The following is a 25,015-nucleotide window of genomic DNA, read 5'->3' on the forward strand; positions in this document are numbered from 1 at the left end:
ATATTGCTCTGTTTAGCGGGCAAGTATGTTATAGGTACTACGTACTATATAACGCCTAACTTGGTAACACAACCAGGACGCGCCAAAAAAAAAATTCATTTAAGATACATTGTATGGTCGAATATTTCGCTTCTCGCATAAGCGGAGACTTCAATTGCAAGAAGAAATGGAAATAATTGATGGTCAATGGATGCAGTTGACCTAACTTTTGTGACTATGTCAAGCACAATTACACGTCAAACCGTTTTGCGAGGTTTCAAGAGATAACTGATGCAATATATAAGCCTAACTGGAGCACCAAACGATAACGGGCACAAAAGACGAAATTCATTCATTAATTCATTTTACTACACTGCAAATTACGGAGGACAAGACATGCCAGAAGTTGTTGAGGTATAGCGGTTCGGTGAGTGACCGGTGTGGACAGGCTCAGCGAGTGACCGATGTAGACAGGGACGGTGAGTGATCGAGGTGAAACGGTTCGGAGATTAGCCAAGGTGCGGAATCGGAACATCGACAATGAAGCGAAGGAGAACCACACCAGTGGCATGAAAGATAAATTGAGGGAAGTTCACATGGTTGGAGAAGTAAGTAAATAGACAGTAATGCAGGAACTCACCGGGGACCAAGTCTCTGACACACAACCAGTAGCTGCGACGGAAAGAATGGATAAGGAACCATTCATTTAACAGAAGTATGTGCCCGTGAGACAAACTTGAAGTTGGTGGAGACCAAGGAAACTCAGCACTACAATCAAGCCCTTCTTCGCATTTAAAGAAAAAACAAACAAACAAACAAAAAAAAAACAAGCAAGAAGATTGGAATAGGTCAAACGTCGACCAGCTATAATATCTAGTCAATCAGTTGCCGTACCACACCGAAACAGCGCGTATTCAGACATTTTTAGCTCTCCGTTCTTGCGCTGGAATTACCAATTGAAACTCAATTAAGCTGAACTTCGCATAGATACTTAAATATGACATTCTTGGAGGCGAAATATATTATATTATGCCATTTGTCATGTGCTTTCTTTTAATTCTCGGGTTTGTTATGAAAGTGATGAGCGTACCAGTGAAGGGTCAGTCAGCCGCAGACTCGAACCCTGATTCAGGTAAGGCTGAAGTGAACCAGGCGCACGCCAAGCATGCAGCTATAATATCTGCAAGTGAAAAGTTTTCTTCATCTCCATCGACATCTCTTTGCATTAGAATTAATAATAAGAGACAGGTAGGTGAGAGATTAAATACTGGGGAGAACTGGAAACTAACTTGGAATCAATTAAGATCTGTGCACGTTCAGTCAAGAGAAGATTGACGAAGCTAACAGATCATTTCTTATTAGGCTTACAAGGTATTCAAAATCAACAGGGTTTACTTTCAAAAAAGTTTGAAAAACGGTAGATAATTTCGAAAACTTCAATCCGCCATATCTCCACGAAACATTGTTCTTTCATCGCCAAACCAAAAAAATTTAGGATAAAACAAGCAATACCACCTACTGAAGCCATTTTGGTCGAAAAATGGCCCGAAAAACGCGAACCTTTTCGTAAAATTAAGCTATTCTTATATGTCAAAATTAAGAATAACCTCGAAGTCGGAGTTGGCCCGATGGTTTAGTGGTATAATTCTCGCTTAGGGTTACCTAAGTAGCAATTGCGAGAGGTCCCGGGTTCAATTCCCGGTTGGGCCCTTCGAATTCCCGCAAGGGATCGATTTATTTTTTCGCGCGCGCGCGCATTAAAGTTGGTGAATTAACGCTACACGGTTGGAAAAATTAGTATACTTTATCGTTGGGATGTTCAAGTTGCCAATTGAGATATTTCATGCATGAATTGCAGCTGGCTATAGCTTAATTATATATATTACAATATACTTTACAGGCCTGTCACAGACAATTGAGTTGGACATCATGTCAATTTTTTTGCTTGTAAGTCAGTAGCCCACAGTTCCTTTCAGAGATTGGCCGATCTATCCGCCGGTGGTACCAATGGTAGTTTGAATGGAATTCTACAGTAACAATTGTACTCCTGTTAACTCAATTGATCTATATATGATATATGAGCTACCTTTCAAGCATTCTCCCGTTTTATATAATGTAAGGGTTATTTACTGATTATATTACTTTGGCTGTAAATGGATTTCCGTTAACTTTTTCTGCATGGTTTTTGATACCGTAGTGATCCTAAAGTGGTGATCCTATAGTGGTGATGGTGGACCGGTCTCAGCACTACCAGCCTATTTAAAGGCAAAAAATTTCGCGAAATTTTTCTTACTCTTTGCCAACTCTTTTTTTGGCGAATTTTTTTACTGGTACGTTATACAGACCGTTTTGAAATGATGAAACTTTTTAGGGTGAACGCTTCCAAGGAGATTGTATGATTTCCTGTTATGATGCATCCCAAACCTCTAAGAAGCCCTGATCTATGAAACGATTTATTATGATTGAATCAACGCTAACCGAAGTATAGTAAGTCGTTCTGAACAATGGCTTTAAATTAGTAAAAATTTGTGTTATTTATATCTGTCAATCCACAGATAGCTTCAAGACCAGGTTTTGAGATAATTGCGAACTGTGTCGCATGATCATGGACCATTGACTGCCATTGATCGTTGAGACCGGTTCTAACGTAAATAGTACATATTAGGCTTCTTTTTTGGAGTGTATTTTTGTAATCGTTAAATAGATATGTATGGCAAATTAGATCTTTACAAACTCCCATTTGACATCAGTAATGGACACTTCTTCTCCGGCCTTGTCGTCATAGTCGAACCATTCACCGTCTTCCAATTCGAATTCGAATGACGTATCGGATTCGACGCCGGTTGCCTTAAACATACCGACTGGGATGAACTCAACAAAGTCAATGCCTCGCGGATCAATTTCTAACAGAACCGCGTCCTTCTTCTTGGTCCCCTTAGCTGGCTCCATGTCCTCTATGGTGAAAGCTCTGCCCGTGGTCTTAATTGTGGCCGAGGACTCTCGCTTGCACATCTTGCACCGGAAAACAAAGCTGGCCTCGCCTCGAGAGCCTCCAATTTGATGTTTCTCGTACTGGTTGATTCGCACCTCATTGCCGTGGATTTCTCTACACGATGTGCACTGGATCTTGAACGTGAACTCGTAAGGCTCCTCTACGCTATCTCTAAACGTAAAGTCAGTGACTCCTTGGAGCTCTGCTTTGACAGCCAATCCAATCATCTTGTGATTCAAAAAGTGTGTGGGGAGACGCAAAAAAAGTCCACCGGCTCCCAAGTCCGACCCACTTGCCGGTAAAGTGATAAATTTCAACAGCTGATTTCAAGTCGACTGGTTGGTCCCGAGATATATCCACAAAATTAATAACGGATGGCCCTGCGTAGAGCTTGGAGGGGCCTTAGCGTTCGGTCTTTTTCCAGCGAAGCAGACGGCGGCATATTCTCGCGGATACTGCCCAAGAAGGAGCTTGATCCGGTTTATATACCCGTCGAGAGCTCGAAATACAATACCGAACTGAAAGATGAAAAGTTGGCACAGACTCTTGCCAAGTGCGAGCGTGATGATATGAACGAGCTTCTGGGGCCCGAGCGGATCCGAAGCACCGTCATCGAATCCGCAGTGCGAATGATGGCCGACCATTTTATGATGTATGACGCCATGGATAAAGTCCTGCTCAACAAACGGCTAGAACAGGAGTTTGGCACAATAGATTCCAGGAGCTCGTCGTCATCGCAGAATGTACCGGCGTTGTCGCGGATGAATGCATCTGTTTTGCCAGTTATGGGCGTATCAACAAAAGCAGTAGAGGAAAACCAGATAATGGCACAGCTAGTGGGGATGAATAGCGAACTGATGCAGAGCGTCTCGAATAATTCGCTGATAGACGAGGTTCATGATCAGTTCAGGAAGCGTTATAGAATGCAGACGATGAAAGGATACCAAGGATACCAGGCTGATATCGAGGGCGGATACTCTCAGGCTTTCCCAAATTACTCTAGAGACAGCCGCAATGCGTACAAGCACTTGATTAGTTACCTCAAAGTGGAGCGGCCTGAGTTTATCCGCGGGCTATCACACCGGCTAATGGTGTCTGACGGGCTGCCAAACCTCGATTTGTTTAATTCTTTGATTCATCAGCTGTGCAATCACAGATTATATAGACCGGCGCAGATTGCTCTTGAGTGTTTGCTGGTATCGGACCTACAGCTCAATCCGCGGACTTTGAGCCTGGCGCTGCACATTGCAATCATGACTAGTGATGAACGGTTGTTCCTCAAGCTCGGGCGGGCGGTGCATCTCAAAGGATTGGCCAAGAAGCAGGTTGAGATAATGTCGTCTATGAAGCCTGGAGGATGGTTTTCGCATGGTAATATCGACCATGTCCTGCGGCAGCGATTCTACATGATACTAACCCACCATACAACGCAATCGGCGGAGAAGTCGTCCTTGGAGGACGCCAGGGCGGTTTATGAGAGACTCGCCGAGGGAATTAAGAAGTTCCAGCTCTACGAGCACATGGACAATCTTTTGGCTCAGATGATGAGTCTCAAAATGCAGTCGGCCAAGGTTCTTATTATTAACAACTCCATTGCCGCCAAGACCAACGACAAAGTCCGGGGCCAGTGGAATTTTGCGGCCATTAGTTGGTATATTAAATCCATTGACGGCAAGCTTCGAGCGGGCGACAAAGCAGCCACGCGGGAGGCAGAAGACCTGCTTTTCTCTGCTGAAAAGATGGCCATAGAACTCAAGGATGACGCAACTCTTGCAAAGATCAAGCAATTGAATTTACCAAAACCTAGCTCATCTGGTGAAACTCAGCTACCCAACTAATCTTGTACATATGTTTATATTATTGACTGAACTACGAGTCACCAATCGCTCCGTGAAGCGGAGCTACGGGGGTTTGGTAATCAAAGCTATAGCATTCATGGGGGGACTGGTCCCCCGCCCCTGAGGCTCCGCGTTAATATGGTGCTCTCATATAATAATGTCAGATAGCCTTCCATCAAATGGTGTAAGGCATCAAAAGGTGTAGGGCATTAAATGGGGACATACCGAGATCACTATAAAGGATACAATAATGGGTCAAAATAGATCAGCTAATCTTGCGAAACAACTAATCTTCTACATATGTTTATATCGTTTATTATTGACCTGGTTAACTATGAGTGCAATTGTATTATTTTTTATGCCAGGATCTACCTATAGTAATATGGTAATATGGTGTGCCTTTCATGTCGTTCATAAAGTTGTCTATTTTTTTTTTTAGATCGTTAGATTCCAAGTTTGAGGAAAAGCACGCCACAGAGGTCTACAGCAATAATAGAGATGCCAGCATACACTATCAGCTTCGTGACGACTTCCACGTCGTAACGCTTGCGCGGAACGACCACGGTAGAAAGCATCTCACTATCGTCATCAATTTGGATATCATTATCTTCGTCACCAACGCTACCGCCGTCTTCGTCAATGGAACTCGACACCATTGTTTCCACGCCAGAGGATACCGCGCCGATGCCCCGCGAGGCGCTTTTCTTCTTCTGGCGCTGATACTCACGGTACGCGAGCGATTCGTACACGTCGGCTGACGACTGGGGCCCCACCGAGTCTGAACGCTTGGGCTTGGAGATCATCTGCGTGAACAGTGACGTGATCTTTTGCGGTTTCAGCAATGGAGAGCTCGACACCGACGGCGGGATCTCCTTGTACTGCGAGGCGGGAGTGAAGAACTTTCGCGGCGAGTCGACGCCCACTTTTTCAAAGAACCTGTAGACAGGCGGCAGGCCCTTGAGGAGCAATTGCTTCATAGTCGAGCGCCACATAACAACCAGAGCCACGCCGATGATCGGGCGGACTACGGAGCCAACGATTCCAGAGCTCGCAAACGAGAAGGGAGCCACGGTAAACGGCAGGGACCGCCCAAAGTGCCACTGGCCAATGTAAAGGCCAGCAAGGACACCAAGGAAGGCCACGGCGTCATCGAAGCACGGACAGTCGTCTGCCGGCTCTGGGTGGATCCACACCAGAAAGAGAATGGCCGAAACAGCATAAAAGAGCGGAGTTACAGAGGAGTAATTGAGCACGAAAGCGTCCATGGCCTGGCCGTAGGCGAGCCGGACCCACCACAGGAACACACCAATGGCAGATCCAATAACAACGTCCAGGAACCCGTGCATACCGCAGTGGATACGTCCCCAGACGATGCTAAACACGTAAAATAGGTTCACGGCCTGGGCAATGGCAAACTGTGCCGGAGAGAGCGAGTCGCGAATCTCCATGAGCTTGGTGAACACCAGCATCCCTACCGCCACAGCGTTGGCGCTGTGGGTCGAGGGGAACCCGTACTCCAGAGCAGCCGATCCAGACATTGTAATTCGGTGCAGCGGAGGGGACAGAGGCCTCGGGAGGCACAGCAAGTCCTTGAGGACTCCCGTGATGTACACACCCAAGGAGAGCACAAACACCAGGTCGCGCGGGAAGTGGTCACAGCCGAACCAGAAGCCCACGGGCAGCATGACAACGTAGAACGTGTGAGTCCCGAGGTTCGCCGACATGGCGAAGTAGATGTCCAGCACCAGCGACCGCGAGGAGCGCTGGAGATATGCGAGGTGCGGCGTTTCCCATCTGACCAAGGGCAGCATGGCGTTCCGCAGGGCATTACGCCAGGGCGGCAGCTTTGTCTTGTAATGGTCGAGCGACTTGTTCCCGGCATCCTTGTCGGCACAGGGGGGCTTTTCGTACGCTGCGAGCAGTTGAACGAGCGACGAAGACCGCGAGACGTCGGCTGGGGCCTCGAGCGAGTCCTGGGAGGGCTTGCTCGGCGCGAAGTACTCGGCCCTGGTGGTCGTGTCGACGGGAGGAGTCAGCGGGTTGGGCTCAAGGATAGGGAAAGGCACCTCTTCCTCCTCTTCCAGTTGATGGAGCACCTCAGGCATGGTTTGGAAGTTTGGCAAACGAGTAAAATGGGCCGAGAGAGTCTTCTGATCAGGCGACTTTTGTCGTTTAAATGGATTTTTATTTTTTTTTATTTTTTTTCAAGTCAGGAGGTGTTTAGTTCGGTCTACAGCCTGTCAAGTCGGGCGTATCGTTCCGAGGGTGTATTTCCAGTACACACGGTTGTCGCAAACTGGTCGGGTATTGCCTGGTATTTTACCGTCGTACTTGGCTGCAATTCCTCGGGAATCTACCAGTCGGTTGGAGGTTTGCTTTGAAAGAACAGCGCAGTTAATACCGTACGGCGCATCCGTGGGGAACAACTTAGTACTTCTCAAGCCGCACCACCTTGTATACGGTACTATTATTATTTATACGGTACTATGTAGGCTCGAGCGGTACTATAATAGGAACCTTGATATTAAAGTCCGTTGCCTTTATATGAGCTTTTTACTATGATATAACAGTTTCCGAAAAAAAGGCAGATGGGCCAACGGTACTATGCAGTTTTCGGACAAATTGCCGATAAGATCCGCGTTAGCAAGGGGCTTATCAACTGTTAGGACTCAAGAAACTAGCTATTTAGCGAACTTCGCTGCCATTGGTAGCGATTGAGCCTCCGCTCTGTGACTGGCTCGCGCGATCCTTTGCCTAACCGTTGGACCTATGGGGTTCCCCATTGGAACTGTCTAATGTCTCTTTTTGGATTCCCCATTGGTCCAGTCTAATGTTTCCTGGGGGGACCAGTCCCCCCAAACCCCCCCCCCTGTAGCTCGGCTCCGCCGAGGGGCCTCGACGTTTCAACAAGGAATGGTGTCCCTGGCCGTCGTATCCGGTGTCTCGGTATTTTCACCGACTCAAAGTGTCATAAAGCAAACTTAATGTATCTCGTTACGAACTATTCGCTCCTATCCATTGATATCACTTGTATCAATTACCGTAGTATCACTTGTATCCACTGATCTTGCTTGTACTCGTTGATATCACTTGTATCCATTCGCTTGAGGTTTATTATTTAAATACCTAGGTGCAGTTCCATTCCATAATGAATACCAGTAATACTCATGTCAATGTATTGCAGTAGTGCCAAATGCTGTAGAGGAGCTCCCATAAAACAAAAATTGGCACAATTGAAATGCCAATATTTCTATCCCGTCTCATTACAATTGGTGATAACACCCTTCGCACCAGTCTCAAGATTCATTGAAATGAGTCCATTTCAGGTAAAAAAAGTTATCACCTTAAATATAAGAAGTTTAACGTATGATTATGAGGATTCCATAGGTAATAGATCCTGATAAAGTAAAATGATGCGCTACCCAGTATAATCAGTTGGCTATGATTGTACAGTGCACCAGTCATGGATCAATTAAAACAGTAAAGAAAAGAGCTGAAGCACCTCCAATACACGACATATGAGATGGAATATTTTGAATTGAATTGCCTGGATCCACTATTGTTCTGAAAAGTGGCTTTCAAAAAAATACCGATATATATGAAAAATGGTTGTTAACCGAATTTATCAACATATGATTGGCTCAACCATCGCTGGCACGGCTTGTCCACTCTCATATCGCGCCGATCAACTTTTCTAATGATAGCACTTCAATTGAACCACCCCATCCTCCGCGAAGCGGAGCTACGGGGGTTTGGGGGCTGGCCTCCAAGAAGACCCTGTGCTGTCGCTAAGTCGAAACGGGCGGAGCGGTTTTGTTCAGGGGGGGGTCGGCGCAGGTATGCTCCGGTGTCACCATCTCAGGGGGGGTGAAGCATTAGTCCCTTTTTGTATACGCTGTCATGCAGAATTAAAACGGTCATACGTGTATACCAACACGGAAGCATCCGCTGGATAACATCCTATAAAAACCAACATCGTGCCTGATAATCGCACAGACTCTGGCCATTTTGTGAAGGTTTACCATTTTGCGTGCGGCTGTTGCGATCTGCGGGCCTGTTTTAAGCGTTGCGACACCCCCCAACTGCCCAACACGCCTCCCATCATCGATTGAAGCGGTGAACGAGATCCCTTAAAGCGAGGCCCGACTAGAGCCATAACCAACCGGGAGAGGCGATTGAACAAGGGAAGAGGCCATTGAAGAAGGGAAAGGCGCGATTAATCCATAACAAGATGAGCGTGTCGTCGAATCACGCGCTGCATGGCCCCAGGCCGCAACCGAACAAGACGTCTCTAAGGACGGCGTCGCCGCCGAAGCGGTCTTCAATCATCATCCACGCGGACAAGCCGCCAACACCCCCGCCGCACGCGTCGTCACTTAAAGTCCCCAAGCCGCGAGCGGACGCCCGGCGCGTGCGAGGCGGCTTTTCAGATCCCATCCCCGTGGACCCTGAGGAGCCTGAAACGAGCTCGACATCCATCGTCGCCGCTGAGGCAGACTACCACTGTAAGCTCGTGTGCATTGGCGACGGTAACACAGGCAAAACGTCGCTTCTCGTGACCTACGCCCATGGCCAGTTCCCGGAGACATACGTCCCGACGGTGTTTGAGAACTACCTGACCAAGGTCAAGGTGCCCAGTGGCAAGCTGGTCGAGCTGGCGCTGTGGGACACGGCCGGTCAGGAGGAGTACGACCGGCTGCGTGCTCTGTCGTACCCGGAGGCAGATGTGCTGCTGGTGTGCTTCGCCATTGATGCTCCAGCGTCCCTAGACAACGTCTACGAGAAGTGGATCCCCGAGGTCGACCACCACTGCCCCGACGTTCCAGTCATCCTCGTGGGGCTCAAGACAGACCTTCGTAACGACCTGACTACCCAGCAGCTGCTCAGATCGCGTAATCAGCAACCCATCACCGCCGAGCAGGGCAAGAAGGCGGCCCACGCATGCGGCGCCTACCGATACATGGAATGTTCCGCCCGAACCGGCAACGGTGTACCAGAAGTCTTCAACCAGGCCATTTCCATGGTCATCCACGACAAACCGCGCCGCGTTTCGACGAGGCACCACAAGCCCCGGCCGCATCATACCTCGCCGGGCCTCAAGAACAACAGCCCGACACTCCCTACCGCCCCTGCCGCCTCTGAGCCGTACCGCAAACGCAAGAAGCATAGATGTATCATCCTTTAACCCTTTGTAACATTTATTTATTCATCCTTAATAGATCGCCTTTCGAGACACTTCCTCCTAGTAGCAATTGGGGGGACCAGTCCCCCCAGCCCCCCCTGGAGCTCCGCTACGCGGAGGATTGTTACAAATATCACTCCGCGAAGCGGTGCTACGGGGGTTTGGGGGCTGGCCCCCAAGTCAATTGAAGGTGTAACGCCCCTAGGACTCCGCTACGCGGAGTAGCTTATGAAATTCTAATAAATATATTGAAGGTTAGTCTGTGGAAGACATTTTGAGTTCCTCGGGCTGGATGCCCTGGTAAAACTGGCTCCATAGATCGCCCATGGACTCAAACTCCTTGCCCACGGAGACCACCGATTCGAGCGAACGGTTGAGCGTGTTGATGTTCGCCAGAACCTGCTCCATGTTCTACGACCTGTTAATATAATGAGTAGAAAAAACCTATGCGAGGGTACGTACTATTGATATCTCGGCTAGCAGTGCATCCCGCTGCTCTTCAAAGTAACTTCTCTCCGGCATTATCGCATCTGGTCGCGACGGGTGAAGGATGATCGGAGTCGGAAGATTTACCCACAAGATTGGGTGTACCGAACACTTCCCGGAAAGTTTTATCGATTACCCCTGAGAATGCTGTACACTTGGATCTAACTGCGGGAAAATGTAGCCATTGAAAGCATGTTCTAATAGATCATTAATAGTGAGCCATGCTCTTGGATTGCTAGTAAAGTCCCTACCGGAAATAGGGCCGTTGCATTGTGTAACAAACTCCCAACAGCTCTGTAACATCGCTGCCTGATGTTAGTTACCGGATTTGCAACAGCGTTACAAGACGCACAGCACAATAATTTAGTTACAGAATTTGTAAGCGTAACGGAACGCACGACAAAATAATTTAGGGATAGGATTTCAATGCAACTTTTGTCAAAGCAGCATTTGTTACAAGAGATACAATGTGGCGCAATATTCGTTAAACAGTCACACGATTGGACGGTCAATTGATGGTCGTACCTTTACTGAATGCTGTAGGAGAGTTGATGTTGAAGCTAGGGAGGGAATTCAACTGCCATAGCCCCCACCACACTAAATTAGGCAAATCAAAGAATTGATCAAACAAATGGCCAAATAAGTTCAATTATAGCACCTGTGTGTAATTTCTCACATTATGATACCATGTTCTAAGACGACGAGCTGCCCAGAGAATTTTAATCGGACATCCCAAGCTGCCGATCCACTTAACCTTTCATTCGACACACGGTTTTAAAGATCAGCGTAAGCTAAGAACATCAAGACAAGCTCTGGTAGAATGTCGTTGGCTGATGAGTTACTGGCAGATCTTGGCTCTGACGAAGAGATCAACGAGGTTGAGAACGGGATTGTGACCGATGGCGATAAGATAACTGAAAACCTCGAAGAAAGCAGTTCCGCAGAACAACTGCTGCAAAAGCTAACGCCCGTCCTGGCGAATATTAGAGAAGACCGGCTAGACTCTGTAGATGTTGGTTCGAGCAGTTTCGAGAGCCATCCATCTTACCAGCTGCTGGTGCAGGCGAATGACTTCTCCGTGGACATTGATAATGAGATAATACTGCTACACGGATACGCCAAGGAGCTCTACGCTAAGCGGTTTGACAGCCTTGCTCAGTGTGTTCCGCGGGCCACTGAGTATGCTCGAGCCGTAAAGATCATTGGCAACGATTTGAGAAACATTGACCACCAGCAGCTGCAGGAGTTCCTCTCCAAGTCTGAAATTATGAACATTTCCATGACTGCGTACCAGTCTACAGGAAAGCCGCTCGGCGGAGATGAGTTGAAACGACTGTACGACATGAGCGACGTCATTCTGGCTCTGGCCGATGCGAAGCGAGAGATCACCGACTTTGTGTCGTCTCGGCTGACTGTATTTGCCCCTAACCTAACCAGAATCGTGTCGTCCCATGTAGTGGCACAACTCATGGGCTTCGCTGGAGGGCTCCAAGGACTGTCGTGTATCCCAAACTCGAATATGCCGGCTCTCGGAGCCAAACAGATTGCCGGAGTGTCATTTGGGCAGAAGACAATTCGCAAGCAAGGGTTCTTGTATTACTCCGAGCTCATCCAGTCAGTCCCCGAGGATAAGCGTGTCCAGGCCATGCGAATTGTGTCCGGCAAGATTGTTCTAGCGGCGCGAGTTGACCTACAGCACTCGGGGACTGATGGGTCGCTGGGCGCCAAGTGGCGCAAGGAAATTGACGAGAAGCTCGATAAGCTTGTAGAGCCGCCTGAAACTAAAGGACCCAAAGCGCTTCCAATTCCAGAGGACAAGAAATCAAAGAAGCGTGGTGGCAAGCGGATGAGAAAGCTGAAAGAGAGATTGGGCCAAACAGAGCTTCAAAAGGCACAGAATCGAATGACCTTTGGACAGTCTGCGGGCGAATATGGCGACGATGAGGACGAAACGCCTATCAGTGCGGCGAAGATGGTTACCTTTGGCCGCATGAAGCCGACAAAGGCGGCCGACCACTCCAAGGCACGGATGTCCAAGAGCATGAAAGAGCGGCTGGCCAATGCTACAGCTAATGCGACCAGCGGCATTGCTACCTCTCTGTCGTTTACTCCTGTTCAGGGAATTGAACTGCTGGCGCCGAAGAAACAGAGTAGCAATTTGGTTGATGACAAGTGGTTTAGTAGTGGAACTTTCACTACGGTAGCGGAGCAGAAAGGGTTCACTGTCCCTACCAAGCGAAAGGCGATGGAAGAGGAACAGGCATTGCCAAATAAGCGACAGAAATAATCATAACCCTCAAACGACAATTCCTTTGACGGCAATGTATGCCTGATGGCATAAAATAATGATGAATGATGCATGATTTTTTATTTTCTAATTCATAACCTATCGACAATGGTGCCAGCTATCTTCCAAATGCTCAAAATATTATCGCCAGCAACGCTGGCAATCTCCCACTCGACAGCAGGGTTCCAACTTAGATCGTGGACCTCGGCGAGATGGCCGCCATGCTTAAATATGTGCCGCTCATTCTCCGGCTGGGCGACATCCCATACGTTAACCGTCGCATCGGGTGAGCCGCTCGCCAGCACCGTAGCATGATGGGGGCTCCATTGCAAAGAGGTAACCGAGTCCTCATGTGCAGCTATTCTCATAACTGGGTCGATGAACTTCCTTGAGTCCCAAAGTTGGATCTCTCCATCTGATGTACCCGTAGCAATGAGGTACCGGTTCATGGGGTTAGTCGACACAGTGTTTCCTTCGCTATGTCCTTTGGCTTTGATAGGACTCCCGGGTTCACGAGTGTCGTGTATCTGAACAGTCATGTCGTCAGACACGGAGATGAGTTGGTTTTCGTCAAACCCACTCCATTCGAGTTCGTTGACTCCTCCCTCGTGAGTCTTAATGACCTCATACGGCTTTAATGGTTGGTCTTTCTGGCACTTTGTTATGTCCCACAATGCAATGGCACTATCGCTAGCGCCGGTGGCGAGGATGCCATTGCGCAGAGGATTCCAGCTTAGCCCGAATCCTTCTGAACTGTGATAACAGAGCGCAATGTCGCTCTTGAATGTCTTGGCATAGTCGAGAGGATACTTTGTTCGGTCGAATACGTAGACATTGGAGTCTGAGCACATTGTCGCGATAAGATCGCAGTTGCCTGGCATATACCGCGCTCTGTTAATCTCTCCGGGTATGTGGTTGATTTTGTGGCTGATTTCTATCTTGGTTCCGCTGGCCACGTATCCACCGATTTCCTCTCGTTCAGGGTCGTAACGCGAGACATCGAGCTGTTTACTGCGCTCTCGCTTAAATTCTGCGATTCTCAGCAGCTCATCGCCGCCTCCGTTGGTCTGCGTGCCCAGCAGGAGCCTCTGCTTGGTGAAGGAGCCGGTTGATTCGACATCCGGCATCCACTGCACAGTCAGCGAGGGCCACGGTATTCCTGCGCTGACAAAAGAGTCGTATAAGTACAGCGCATTCTTCTTCCAAACGCGATACCGTGCGACTTTTGCCTCGTCGACTGGTACTTGTTCCGTCATTTGTACCGCGTTGGCGACGCGTTTTTAATTGAAATTTCAAATTACCGGGGGAAACGCGAGATCCGCGCGCGCGGCCCAATCTGTAGCAATTTAGCCATTTATTGCTTTAAATTAGTACATATTATGTCAAGCTAGCTAGCTTAGATCCCCTGAGCCAATGAGACGACGAGTACAAATTTACAGCACTAGATTTACTTTTATTTTCTATAAATTAGTGTTCATAATCTTCATTACAGTAGTATGTGTTGATAGATCCTTCGTATCTGGTTCCAGTACGATTGGGCGTTGGATCTCGTGAATCGCGGGATCGGTGAATGGGACATGGGACATACAGGAGCAACACAGCAACGTTTCCCAGAGCATACCATACGTCATACAGGATGGCTGAAAATGTCATAGATTTGACCCAGGAGGAGTACCTGTCGAGCGGCTCGTCATATGACTACGAATCGCACTCGGCGAACGGGTCGTCATCGGACGAAGTGGCGGTCCGGGGGCTTGCTGTGACGCCGGCATCACTGGTAGTGCGGGCAGTGATCAACCTGTTCCTGCCGTTTGTCAACGGCATGATGCTTGGATTTGGCGAGATATTCGCCCACGAGCTGGGCTTTAAGTGGGGCTGGGTTGGCGCAAGAGTATGTTTGATGACAGGGTTGAGTAGATCTCGTTTGCTAACTGATACAGGTGCACCCACTGCGAGCCACGAGGCGGGTCCGAGAGGAGAAGTAGACTCATTATATATATTCTTGTAGATAACGTTTCATCTTGTTTAACGCATTCATTTTGTTAAAATCAGAAGGTACAGCTTTCGAGATGCTAGTAGTACACCGTCATCATCACCATTACAAAACGACCCCCTGGACTTGGCTCAAGCTCAAGTGGTACAAGTTTAAGCCTCACTTGACGCATAAAAAGCGAGTTAGCCATGTCCATGTCTAGCCGTTCCATTATTCAATAATGGTAAACCACGTCAATTGGGCCTCTGCGGAACAGCCCCTCCGGAAAGCAATCTGAGCAATTGACCAAAGCCTTTTAGAGCTTTTCTATTCTATTGTATTTCTATTTTGTTGTTAATTGAGTATGTTTCTCCATCTGCAGATGCTATTCTGTCTTCATCCTGCCAGTAAGTGTAACTAGAGTATTCAAGCTATCATGATCATAACTTCTCTTTATAATCTCCTACTACTGCTTTTGAAATGATAGCGTACTCTCTAGTCTTTTCTTTAATCCGGTAGCTAAGATGTACCGGTACTTCTGATATTGTGTTACAGTCTAATCAGCTCTCTAGTTTATTCTTTAGTCAGGTTTTTATGATGTACCACAGGCAGTACGGCAGTTGAATATATTGTATGGCCTAACGCTACTATTGCCTGTATTCAATGGACTGAGGCATAATTAATGGTATGATCGGTAGTTAGGATATTTTCAATCCTTCATCAGTTCGAGCTCCCACATGAAGCAGTCACCCTCCGCACAGGGGAGCCTCAGGGGGGCTGGCTGGTCCTCCCATTATTAGTAGCAAAACTACGTACGCATGAGTTGAATAATATTAGTAGTAATGGAGCAGCGTAAGCCTCCGCGTAGCGGAGCCCCAGGGGGGGGGTTGGGGGGACTGGTCCCCCCTGACTAGAGAAGTGGTTCGCCGCATTGAGTGCGGCGGGATGCGGCTCAGTGTCGGTTCCAACATGAAGTTGCGCTCGCCCGCCCCGGGCATGCCCCAACTGAGGGTCGACCCGACAAGTGCGGTGCGACGGACCCAGGTGCAATATGCCCCTTGAGAAGAGCCAGACCAGGTAAAGCACGTTCTAGTGCTGGCCGTCGGAAATTCTGTATTACAAACCAACTCTCCGCATATTCCGGTTCGCCAAAGTGGGGGAGGAAACGGATGAGTGCGTTCTGAAAACTACTGGGGAGAGCGGAGAAGATGTGCATGTTGAGGTTGAGCCGCGCGAGACCCAAAATCTCTCTTGCCCCCCAACCTTCGTCGTTTGGCCCACATTGGAACGAGAAGAGTAGCACTTGGAGAAGAGGCAGAGAGATGCCCGGGTTTACTCCAGTGAATGCGCTGAAGCGCACCTCCGACAAGCCCGATCCGGGCGGCTCGCTGGAGGCGGGAGATGGGCAGGCTGCGGGCTACGAGGCACCCCAGAGTGGCCATGAAGAGCCCGAGCCGGACCCTACGGCGATGTCGCCTGCGGCATTTGCCGAGCAGTTCGCTGCTGAGGTGGCGTCGCTGGTCGGGCCACAGGCGATCAAGTCGCCAAACCCGAATTTGGTGGTCGACACCAACTCGCTCAAGCCGAACCGTCCAGCCGTACAAATGAGCCAGCGCGTCAATGCTCGGACAGGCGTCGTCATTGTCAGCAGCCAGAAGGGCGACTCGCATCATGCGAGCCCTTTTGTATACCCTCAGCAGCGCAGTCGCGCGCTCCCACCGCTAGACAAGGGGACGGTGGCTCTACCGACGACCGACGCTAGCCGGTTCCCTCGCGGGCGCCCCGGCAGGCCGTTTGGCCTCGTAGAGGCGCCGACGCTGTACCCGTCGGTGGAGCAGTTCCGCGACCCGATCCGGTACATCAATTCGGTGTTCCCGCTGGGGTCGCAGTACGGGATTGTCAAAATCAGCCCGCCTGAGAGCTGGATGCCGCCGTTCTGCATCGACACGGAGATGTTCTGGTTCAAGACGCGGGTCCAGGGGCTCAATGCGTCGGGGATCGAGCATGCTAAGCGCGAGTTTATTACGGCGGTCTACGCGTTCCACCAGGGTGCCGAGCGCCGCACCAATCGTGAGCCGCGCATCCCGCGGCTCCCGCTGATTGATAAGCGGCCGCTGGACCTATTCCAGTTGTACCAGTGCGTCCAGCTGCGCGGTGGGTACCGTCATGTCACGGAGAAGAAGCTGTGGGCGCAGATTGGGCGCGAATTGGGGTACACGGGCAAGATCATGACCTCATTGTCGACTTCGCTCAAGTCGGCGTACTATCGCATTCTGAGCCCGTTTGAAGAGCACATGAAGTCGCAGAACAAGCCGCTAGTCACGGACGGAGCCAAGATTACCATTCCTCAATTGGTCGAGGAAGAGTACGCGCTAGCTAGCGAAAACCCCGAGGAGCAACAGGCCAAGCGGGTCAAGCTCGAAGAGAATGGTAGAGACAGTAGCAGTAAACCACGTAGTAAGCGCCAGTACCCACGGGTGGCCGGGGCCCACACACGGCTGCACCGCTTGGCCAAACCGCGCAAGGACTCGCACAATATCGTGGCGGATCCGTTCATGGCCATCATCCACGACCCTAATTGGCATCACGGGTACCCCGAGTTCGACGACGAGGACTTTGACTTCCGCGAGGCTGCGACCTACAACCTGCGCCAGTTCCAGCAGAAGGCCGACACATTCAAGGAAGCCTACTTCAAAGAGCGCATCGTTGAAGAAGACCGCGTCGAGAAGGAGTTTTGGGACGTTATGGAGGACCCGCACCAGTCGATTCAGGTCGAGTACGGGTGCGACATTCACACCTCCTTCCAACAGTCGGGGTTCCCCCAGCCTGAGCGCCACTTGGGACTCTCTTCGACCAGCGGTGGTGGTGGTGGCGAGCAGTGGAACCTCAATGCGCTGCCGTTCAGCCGGTACTCGTTTGGCCGGTTCATTGACGATGAAGTGCCGCAGCTGGTGCGGCCGTGGATGAACGTGGGCATGGTGTTTTCGAGCAAGAGCTGGCACGTTGAAGACTTTTACTCGGCCGCGGTGAGCTACCACCACTTTGGCGACACCCGGACCTGGTACGCCATCCCCGAGGGGTACGCCGACAAGGTGAACCACCTCCTTACCGACATTCTCGGCGAAGAAGCCGTTAAAGAGAACCCCGAGGTGTTCCTCGAGCCGACGCTGTTCCTGTCGCCGGAGAAGCTGCGGGAGCACGGCATTCCATGCTATGCCGTGGATCAGTATCCGGGACAGCTCGTGGTGACCTTCCCCAAGGCGTACCACGCCCATTTAAACCACGGATTCAACTTCATTGAGGGGGTCAACTGTCTCCCGGCGTCGAGCTGGCTCTCGTACGGCATAGAGTGCCGAGATATGTACCGAGAGCTGAGGTTTGCGCCGCCATTCAGCCTGGAGAAGTTGGCCCTGCGCCTCCACGATTCTAACCAAGACTTTTCTGCCTAGTATGTCCTCCCCCCCCTCCTTGCTCCTCCCTCCCTTTTTTCTTCTTTATTCCTAGTTTCCCTCCTTTCCTCCTAGTTTTCCCTCCTTCCTCTAGGTTTCCTTCCTCCCTTCGTCCTGGTTTCCCTCCCTACCTTCGTCCTTTGTTGTAAGGAATGGTGAATCCAAGTTTTGGTGAAGGAAATTCAGTTTGGATGAAGGAATTCTAGTGCTGGTGAAGGAATCCTAGTTGTGGTGAAGAAATTCTACTTTTTGGTGAAGGAATTATATTTTTGGTGTGATAAAACTAACAAGATTTAGTGTGCAAAGCTCGATAAACAAGCTGTTTACCGAGGAACTAGAGATGCGACAACGCGTCAAAGAGCAATACCCGGCTCTCAATGTGACGACTAGAGATACGAATGATGAACCGCATAGTAATGACAGTAATGACCAAAACGACAACCCTAATGAGCCCTACGAATCGCGGCAGTGCGCCCGCAGCAATGACCTCTGCTTCTTCTCGTGGATCGAGTGCCAGGATACTTCTACGGCGTACTCTCTACGCGAATTCGTGGCGATGCAAATCAACGACGACCTGATACCGCGGTACCGCCTCATAGAGAACTTCAGTGCACCCACCCTCGAGGCCAAGGTCGTATCGCAGTGCCAGCCTTCTCAGGCGCCCAAGAACTGGTACCGTCAGCTCTACAAGGTGTTTACAGCGAACGCCCGCCCCTCGCTGGCCGAGTGCAAAGAGCTCGTCGAGGAAGGCAAGCGTATCGACGGCAGCCTCGAGCCGCTGTTCCCTCTCCAGGGACTGGTTAGCCAGGCGGCCCAGTGGGCCATCCAGGCCAGGCACATCCTCGACGGAACCTCAGAGCGCATGCTGACACTGGTCGAGTTCCAGGAATTCCTCGCTGAGATACCCAAGATTAAGCTCATCGTGCCTGAGATGGCGCTCCTCGTAGAACGCGGCACCAAGCTCGGCGAGTTCTCGCGCGAAGTCGGGGACACTCTTGAGATGCACCGCATCAACCCCGGTGGCGCTGTGGACGATTTTGAGGCTCTCCTGGAGCGCGGTCGAAGGCTCAATGTTCTGACGCCGGAACTGGAGCTTCTGACTCGATTAGTGGAGCGCATCAAGTGGCTCAACGCAGCATCGGACGTGTGCGAGTATTTTCTCAGCAAACAGCTGTCGCGGTCCGCCGTGTGGACCAAAGGCGAAGTGCCCACGCTCGAGAGAGTCTCAGCGCTTGTGACAGAGGGCCGTCAGACCAATATGACCGAGTATCGCGTGCTTAAGGCGCTCATGTACCAGCAGCTGCTGGGCGAGCAGTTTGGCGTTCAGTCTCAGCACATTCTCGACTCGAACCCGTCGCTGGCGGTCGAAGATCTCGAGAAGCTGCTCGAAGAGAGTGACAAGCTGCCCGTGTCGAAACGTGTTGTAGTGCGCATCAAGAACCGTTTAAACGGGGTACAGCGGTCGGCTCCGGAGTCGCCTAGCGAGAAGCAGGAGTTCAGCAGCAAGGATAACGACGATTGGCACCCGGTAGGCAAGAAATGCGAATCGTCAGCGTCTGCTTCGGCTTCAGCTAGCTGCGAGTCGACCGCGAAGTCTCTAAACCCGTCGAGCGCCGACGACCGGCCCAGTTACGTGAGCGGCAAGAAACGCCTAGAAGAGGCTATTTCTCTCTCGTCTAAGCCCAATATCTTCGCCCTCGAGAAGGAAGTGCGGGAAGTGGAGGAATGGATGCGTAAGGGCAAGCGGCTTTTCGGCAAGGGCAACGCGCCTTTACACATTCTCCAGCACTACCTACAGCTTGTCGACAAGCGGTCTATCGGTGTGTGCTGTCTAGACGATGTGTACAATGTCGAGAGGATGGAGCCCGAGGAGAAGGTGTACTGCATCTGCCGCAGCGCCGACTCGAAGCAGCTCATAACGTGCGACGTGTGCAAGCTGTCGTTCCACACCAAGTGCCTCAAGGCCGGGCGGACGAAATCCAAGACGAGCGAAGGATTTGTTTGTCCCATATGCGACTGGCGAGTGCCTATTCCGCGGGACGCGCAGCGGCCGACCCTTGAGGAGCTGGAAAAGTGGCTTGCTCAGGCGCTGGTGCTTCCACTCAAGCCCGAGGAGCTGCCATTGCTCAAAAAGGTTGTGCGGTGCGGAGTTCGGTTCACGGCGTACCTGAACGAGCATGTTATTGGCAAAGATCTGCCTGTTGAGGCCCTACGGCACTATCTGTGCAAGCTTGAAGGATCGGACATTCTGTTTGCGCCAGAGACGAATTGGATACGCCAGGAGCTACACAGGCGAGTGCCAATAGCGGACACGCCGCCGCCACCGGTGGAGGAGACGCAATCGACGAGAAAGTCCAAGAAGAAGTCGGCCTTCATGTTGGCTGGTGATGCTCCTCTCTTGGGTGACGCTTCTCTCGACGCTCCTCCGGGCGCCTCTCCTCTTTTGGACGACCACCGCCATTTGCAGCCTGTAGAGCGGCAGGATACGATGACAGATGAAAGGAGCGATGCTATCGCGACTACGAGCTTTTCGTGATGCTTTTTTATTATTTAATGATATGGTTGTCAACTGTACTTTTATCCACCCACCACCTACCACCATCTCTATTTATAAAGATCTCCAACCACATTAATTGAATTGCAAGTGAGCAACTGTTAAATACGTCACATAGTTGAGGTTTTTTTTAAAATTTCCTTCAACAGTGCTACATTATGTACCAGTAACTTATCATGACCAGATAAGCTGTCTCCGTATAACCACTTTTGTTTCTACCCAACCAATGTAGGCGAGCATGGTACGAAAACTGTTTTTCTGACCCCCCGAAGAGTCAATTGAATTTGTTGTGTGAAAAAACGAAGTATACCGATGACCTGTCAATTGATATGAAAGTGCATTTGCTATTTTATGAACGCTTATAGATACGGATGAAAGTAAATTTGTTGCTGTACGAAAGATTGTTGATATGGAACTGAATCTTTGTTGCAGTGTACTGTATATGAAAGATTGTTGATACGGAACTGAATTTGTTGTTACGAAAGATAAATTGACATGTGAGTGAAGTAGTTGTTTTATGAAAATTATTGACTGTAAGTGAACTTGTTGCCGCTTGAATAATACCGTAATGTTATGAAACTGCATTGTTACTGTACGAATGCATGATATTGGTAATAGAGTACAATTTACATTACCATGAACTATTATATTACCATTGGGGAGTTTTTTGAGTGCCGATGCTAATGGACGAAAGAGGTTTGGCTTCCTGTACGCAGTTTTGGTCACAGTTCACAACTCAACCCCAGCGAGCCGTTCTGGAACCTGCTTACAGGCCGTTACGGCTCCTCGTATCCGTATACATAGCAGTAAGTACGTGTAATCAGCTGCACAGGGATGCTGTAATTATCCAGGGATGCTGCAATTATCCAGGGATGCTGCAATTATCCGAATTGCTATACAGCCCAACCACACTAATAAATACGAGGAGTACGCGTTAATGCACTTGTCAGATGATTAACAGCGCTGTTGACAACCGGATACGTACGTGTACTGGTGTAGCAAAATTTTGAGATCTGATTATGGTGTGATCTCAAATAGGAAGGGCCCCCCGCTGCGAGCGCGATCGGTTATCTTATCCATCGGCCGGCCGGTAAAGGCATGAGCTCATTTGGTCCGCCGATCAGATCATATAGACCCGCCATATATAAGCAGCTCATACCGAGATAGCGTGACAATAGCGCAAAATTGGCTTCTAGAAAGCTAGATTAAAATATATAGAACATGCTGCTACGATCCCGGCTGGTCGCATCGCCTGGCGTCCGCGGGACCATTCTCTACGGCCGTAGGATCTTCTCCACCGGGCGTCCATTTTTCAACGAGGACCACTATCATGGCCATTCGCACGGCCACTCACACGACGCCAAGTCGCTCTTGAGCCATTCTCACTCCCACAGCTCCGCCGACAGCGTGCTGCGGCAGTCTGGCGGCCTGCGCAACCCAGCCATCCGGATCACGTGGCTCGGTCTTTTCGTGAACGTTGGCATGGCCGTTGGTAAGGGCGTAGGAGGCGTGGTTTTCCACTCGCAAGCGCTCCTGGCAGACTCGATCCACGCTGTGAGTGATCTGGTGAGCGACTTTCTCACTCTGGCGACAATTACGGTTGGCACCAAACCGGTGAGCGAAAAGTTCCCCTATGGCTACGGCAAAGTCGAAACTCTGGGTTCCCTCGGGGTATCAACTCTGCTCGTACTTGCCGGGGTAAGCATGGGGTGGAGCGGTCTTGAGACCATTGTCCATCAGGTATATGGAGACCTGTCGTTGTTCGACATGATTCCGCTGGGCCATGGCCACAGCCACTCGCACGGAGGCGGTAGCGGCGAAATAGCAGACCTCAACGCAGCATGGCTCGCGCTGGGGTCGATTTTCATCAAGGAGTACCTATACCAGGCGACTATGAAGGTGGCTAAAAAGACAAACTCGACCGTGCTCGTGGCCAACGCATGGCACCATCGCATTGATAGTCTTGTATCTATGGTCGCTGTGGCGACAATTGGCGCGGGCTATATTTACGGCATTCAATGGCTCGATCCGCTGGGCGGCCTCATCGTTTCTAGCATTATCGTTAGGGCCGGCTACGGTACAGCCAAGACGGCATGTCTTGAGCTGGCTGACAGCAACGCGCGTGGAGATGAGCGCATCGAAGAGGTCCAAGAGAAGGTCGCCGGCGCACTGACCAAGGAAGAGTGTCAATTTGAGATCGCTAATCTCGAGGTCATGCCGTCGGGCCCAAACTACACTGTCATCGTGCAGTTGAAGCCGATTGACTCCAGTGCGACACTAGATGACTTCAAGCGGGCCCAGATCGTGCTCAAGTCCCTGTTCCACGATGATGGGGGCATGAAGAAGCTTACTGTCACCTTGATCTAACAAAAACTGTACTTTACACTTTACTATCCTACACTTTGGGGGCTGGCATTTGATATAACTGTTTGACATAGTGATACACTACTTTTTCTAGAGCTTCCTTGTACTTCTACTGCTATGTTTCTTGGGGGAACCAGTCCCCCCAAACCCCCCTGGGGCTCCGCTGCGCGGAGAGATGGTTGAGGCTGGTCCCTCTTTTCGATTGCCGCAGTTACTCGGTAAACATGCTCGATGTTACTGTATATATGATAGTACAGTACCGCTTTTTCCTCTATTCGAATTAGTTAGGTTATGTTTTTTTTTGCAGTAAGGATGATGACCTCGCAGTTATTACGACTATACAGCATTTCCGTAGGAGCCTCAATTCCAATGTACCATTTTTTTATCTTACCAAAATCTGTCATACTCATACCATGGTGGTACATATCAATGGTAGCCCATCATTATTTTCAACTGACCGCTCAATCTTGAGAAATAAATTTGATCTTGAAAGATTAGATGGCCCTGCGTTTGCTATGAATGAAACCCATCAGTTGACAATTAAAAAAATTCTATCACTCGCTTACAGTGGTATACGCCCACTTCACACTCCTTTTAATTTTAAGTAAGGCAACACTGTAAGTGAGAAAAAAAAAAGTTAAGTATGGAGTGTGAGGTGGGTGTGCATCACTGCCAGGTAACAGTTACTATAGTTGTTGTCCAACAATATGAATAAAAATCATCAATTACGGTACAATATGCTGCGAATAAAACAATTTTTCGCTTTTTTACATTTCCAGGTTTCTCACTACGAATATAATCAATCAATTGGCAAGATTACCGCGTAGATCCATCAATTGACAACTTACTGCAAACATACTGCAATTACCGATCACAGAGCTTAAGAATTCTCACTTGACAACTCACAGTACTTTGTTGTTACCTTAACGGGATCCATTGTACAGCATACGTTAATATCATATACTAGGACCGTTCTACCGGATAGTACCGGTATACTTATAACCACACGTTAACCCCTACTGCACAAGGGTCCCAATTAAAATCAATCAATTGATCTTACTAAAACAATCCATTGATAACAATCCATTGATACCTGGCTATACACAAGCGAAAAAATAAGCAATTGTACAATTGAATGTAAACTATAGCCGAAGAAGCAATGTTCTCGGTAATATAAATAGCGACTTGATTACTGAGTCGAAGCCTGAGTAATCCAGTCATTCATGCCGTGTCGGTTTCGGAAGATCTCAATGGCATAGAACTGCATTCGCGGCACAAAGATAGTGTTCTTCTCCTCGTATTCACCCTGGGCGCTGGTTCGCAGCAAAGTGCCAAAGTTAAAGTCGTCAATCTTCTTCTCGTACTCGTTCATAAAGCTTCTCCATCGTGGCTTGTTGTGATGGGACTTCATCTCATCCTCATCCACAACCTCGGCCTTAGACGGCTCCTTCTCAAACTCTGGGAAATCCTTGACAAGATGGTCGTAAATCTCATCGTCGTACGGAGTCAGTCGCAGCGACGACGGATCATTCGTCTCAAGCAGCCGCCAGTAGGTCTGCGCGTGAAGCACAGCCTTAACAGCAAATTGCTTCTCAATGTCCTCGAGGTTCTCGGCGGTCTCGGGATCAAATTTCTTTGGAGCAGACATGGTTTCCTGGGCGGTTCTCTCTGGCTCTCGGACCCTATATATAAACTTTTCAGACAATGGAGGCGCCAATTAACGTGCGGCGAATTAGATCCCACTCCGCGTGCGCGCGCGCACAGGACCCTGGATGGAATATCACCCCATTTGCCTCCGCCTGCGACATTGGGGGGATCCGCCATGCGGAGATCTACGTAGGTCCTGCGCATACTTCTGACTGCCCAGTTCCATCAGGAGAGACTAGACAATGCTGGCTGCTGGGGTACTAAG

At 49.7% G+C, this 25,015-nt stretch overlaps 11 protein-coding genes and 2 non-coding genes across 13 annotated transcripts; 8 read left to right on the top strand and 5 right to left on the bottom strand.

The window, feature by feature from the left end:
- Positions 1–1,601: 1,601 nt before the first annotated feature.
- Positions 1,602–1,689, top strand: tRNA-Pro(AGG). The gene is given in 2 exon segments: positions 1,602–1,638; positions 1,653–1,689. It is a non-coding gene; the product is annotated as a tRNA-Pro (tRNA).
- Positions 1,690–2,281: 592 nt separating this feature from the next.
- Positions 2,282–2,703, top strand: TRVA0_008S01574. Its single transcript, XR_013062073.1, has 2 exons — positions 2,282–2,309; positions 2,468–2,703. It is a non-coding gene; the product is annotated as an uncharacterized misc_RNA (transcript).
- On the bottom strand, positions 2,698–3,198 carry TRVA0_008S01596 (uncharacterized protein; the record flags this gene model as incomplete). Its single annotated transcript, XM_076683415.1, has 1 exon — positions 2,698–3,198. The coding sequence occupies one exon, from the start codon at positions 3,196–3,198 to the stop codon at positions 2,698–2,700; it is 501 nt and encodes a 166-aa protein (XP_076542330.1).
- A 147-nt stretch (positions 3,199–3,345) lies between these two features.
- On the top strand, positions 3,346–4,809 carry TRVA0_008S01618 (uncharacterized protein; the record flags this gene model as incomplete). The annotated part of the gene is made up of 1 exon (XM_076683416.1): positions 3,346–4,809. One exon carries the CDS (start codon positions 3,346–3,348, stop codon positions 4,807–4,809), a length of 1,464 nt encoding a protein of 487 aa, XP_076542331.1.
- Positions 4,810–5,252: 443 nt separating this feature from the next.
- On the bottom strand, positions 5,253–6,914 carry LCB3 (phosphatase PAP2 family protein; the record flags this gene model as incomplete). The annotated part of the gene is made up of 1 exon (XM_076683417.1): positions 5,253–6,914. One exon carries the CDS (start codon positions 6,912–6,914, stop codon positions 5,253–5,255), a length of 1,662 nt encoding a protein of 553 aa, XP_076542332.1.
- Positions 6,915–9,040: 2,126 nt separating this feature from the next.
- Positions 9,041–9,994, top strand: RHO4 (GTP-binding protein Rho4p; the record flags this gene model as incomplete). Its single annotated transcript, XM_076683418.1, has 1 exon — positions 9,041–9,994. The coding sequence occupies one exon, from the start codon at positions 9,041–9,043 to the stop codon at positions 9,992–9,994; it is 954 nt and encodes a 317-aa protein (XP_076542333.1).
- A 252-nt stretch (positions 9,995–10,246) lies between these two features.
- On the bottom strand, positions 10,247–10,513 carry DAD1 (Dad1p; the record flags this gene model as incomplete). The annotated part of the gene is made up of 2 exons (XM_076683419.1): positions 10,247–10,402; positions 10,454–10,513. The coding sequence occupies 2 exons, from the start codon at positions 10,511–10,513 to the stop codon at positions 10,247–10,249; spliced, it is 216 nt and encodes a 71-aa protein (XP_076542334.1).
- A 784-nt stretch (positions 10,514–11,297) lies between these two features.
- PRP31 (U4/U6-U5 snRNP complex subunit PRP31) lies at positions 11,298–12,764 on the top strand (the record flags this gene model as incomplete). The annotated part of the gene is made up of 1 exon (XM_076683420.1): positions 11,298–12,764. One exon carries the CDS (start codon positions 11,298–11,300, stop codon positions 12,762–12,764), a length of 1,467 nt encoding a protein of 488 aa, XP_076542335.1.
- A 92-nt stretch (positions 12,765–12,856) lies between these two features.
- Positions 12,857–14,020, bottom strand: HAT2 (WD repeat RBAP46/RBAP48/MSI1 family protein; the record flags this gene model as incomplete). Its single annotated transcript, XM_076683421.1, has 1 exon — positions 12,857–14,020. The coding sequence occupies one exon, from the start codon at positions 14,018–14,020 to the stop codon at positions 12,857–12,859; it is 1,164 nt and encodes a 387-aa protein (XP_076542336.1).
- Positions 14,021–14,400: 380 nt separating this feature from the next.
- MIM1 (Mim1p) lies at positions 14,401–14,749 on the top strand (the record flags this gene model as incomplete). Its single annotated transcript, XM_076683422.1, has 2 exons — positions 14,401–14,655; positions 14,705–14,749. The coding sequence occupies 2 exons, from the start codon at positions 14,401–14,403 to the stop codon at positions 14,747–14,749; spliced, it is 300 nt and encodes a 99-aa protein (XP_076542337.1).
- Positions 14,750–16,058: 1,309 nt separating this feature from the next.
- ECM5 (Ecm5p) lies at positions 16,059–20,721 on the top strand (the record flags this gene model as incomplete). Its single annotated transcript, XM_076683423.1, has 2 exons — positions 16,059–18,184; positions 18,483–20,721. 2 exons carry the CDS (start codon positions 16,059–16,061, stop codon positions 20,719–20,721), a joined length of 4,365 nt encoding a protein of 1,454 aa, XP_076542338.1.
- A 1,239-nt stretch (positions 20,722–21,960) lies between these two features.
- MMT2 (cation diffusion facilitator family transporter) lies at positions 21,961–23,106 on the top strand (the record flags this gene model as incomplete). Its single annotated transcript, XM_076683424.1, has 1 exon — positions 21,961–23,106. The coding sequence occupies one exon, from the start codon at positions 21,961–21,963 to the stop codon at positions 23,104–23,106; it is 1,146 nt and encodes a 381-aa protein (XP_076542339.1).
- Positions 23,107–24,292: 1,186 nt separating this feature from the next.
- Positions 24,293–24,751, bottom strand: CHP1 (ribosome-associated Tef1p biogenesis chaperone CHP1; the record flags this gene model as incomplete). The annotated part of the gene is made up of 1 exon (XM_076683425.1): positions 24,293–24,751. One exon carries the CDS (start codon positions 24,749–24,751, stop codon positions 24,293–24,295), a length of 459 nt encoding a protein of 152 aa, XP_076542340.1.
- Positions 24,752–25,015: the final 264 nt, after the last annotated feature.

Source organism: Trichomonascus vanleenenianus, assembly GCF_965637985.1.
Source record: "Trichomonascus vanleenenianus strain CLIB 3782 genome assembly, contig: TRVA0_008S, whole genome shotgun sequence".
NCBI classification, from domain to species: Eukaryota; Fungi; Ascomycota; class Dipodascomycetes; order Dipodascales; family Trichomonascaceae; genus Blastobotrys; species Blastobotrys vanleenenianus.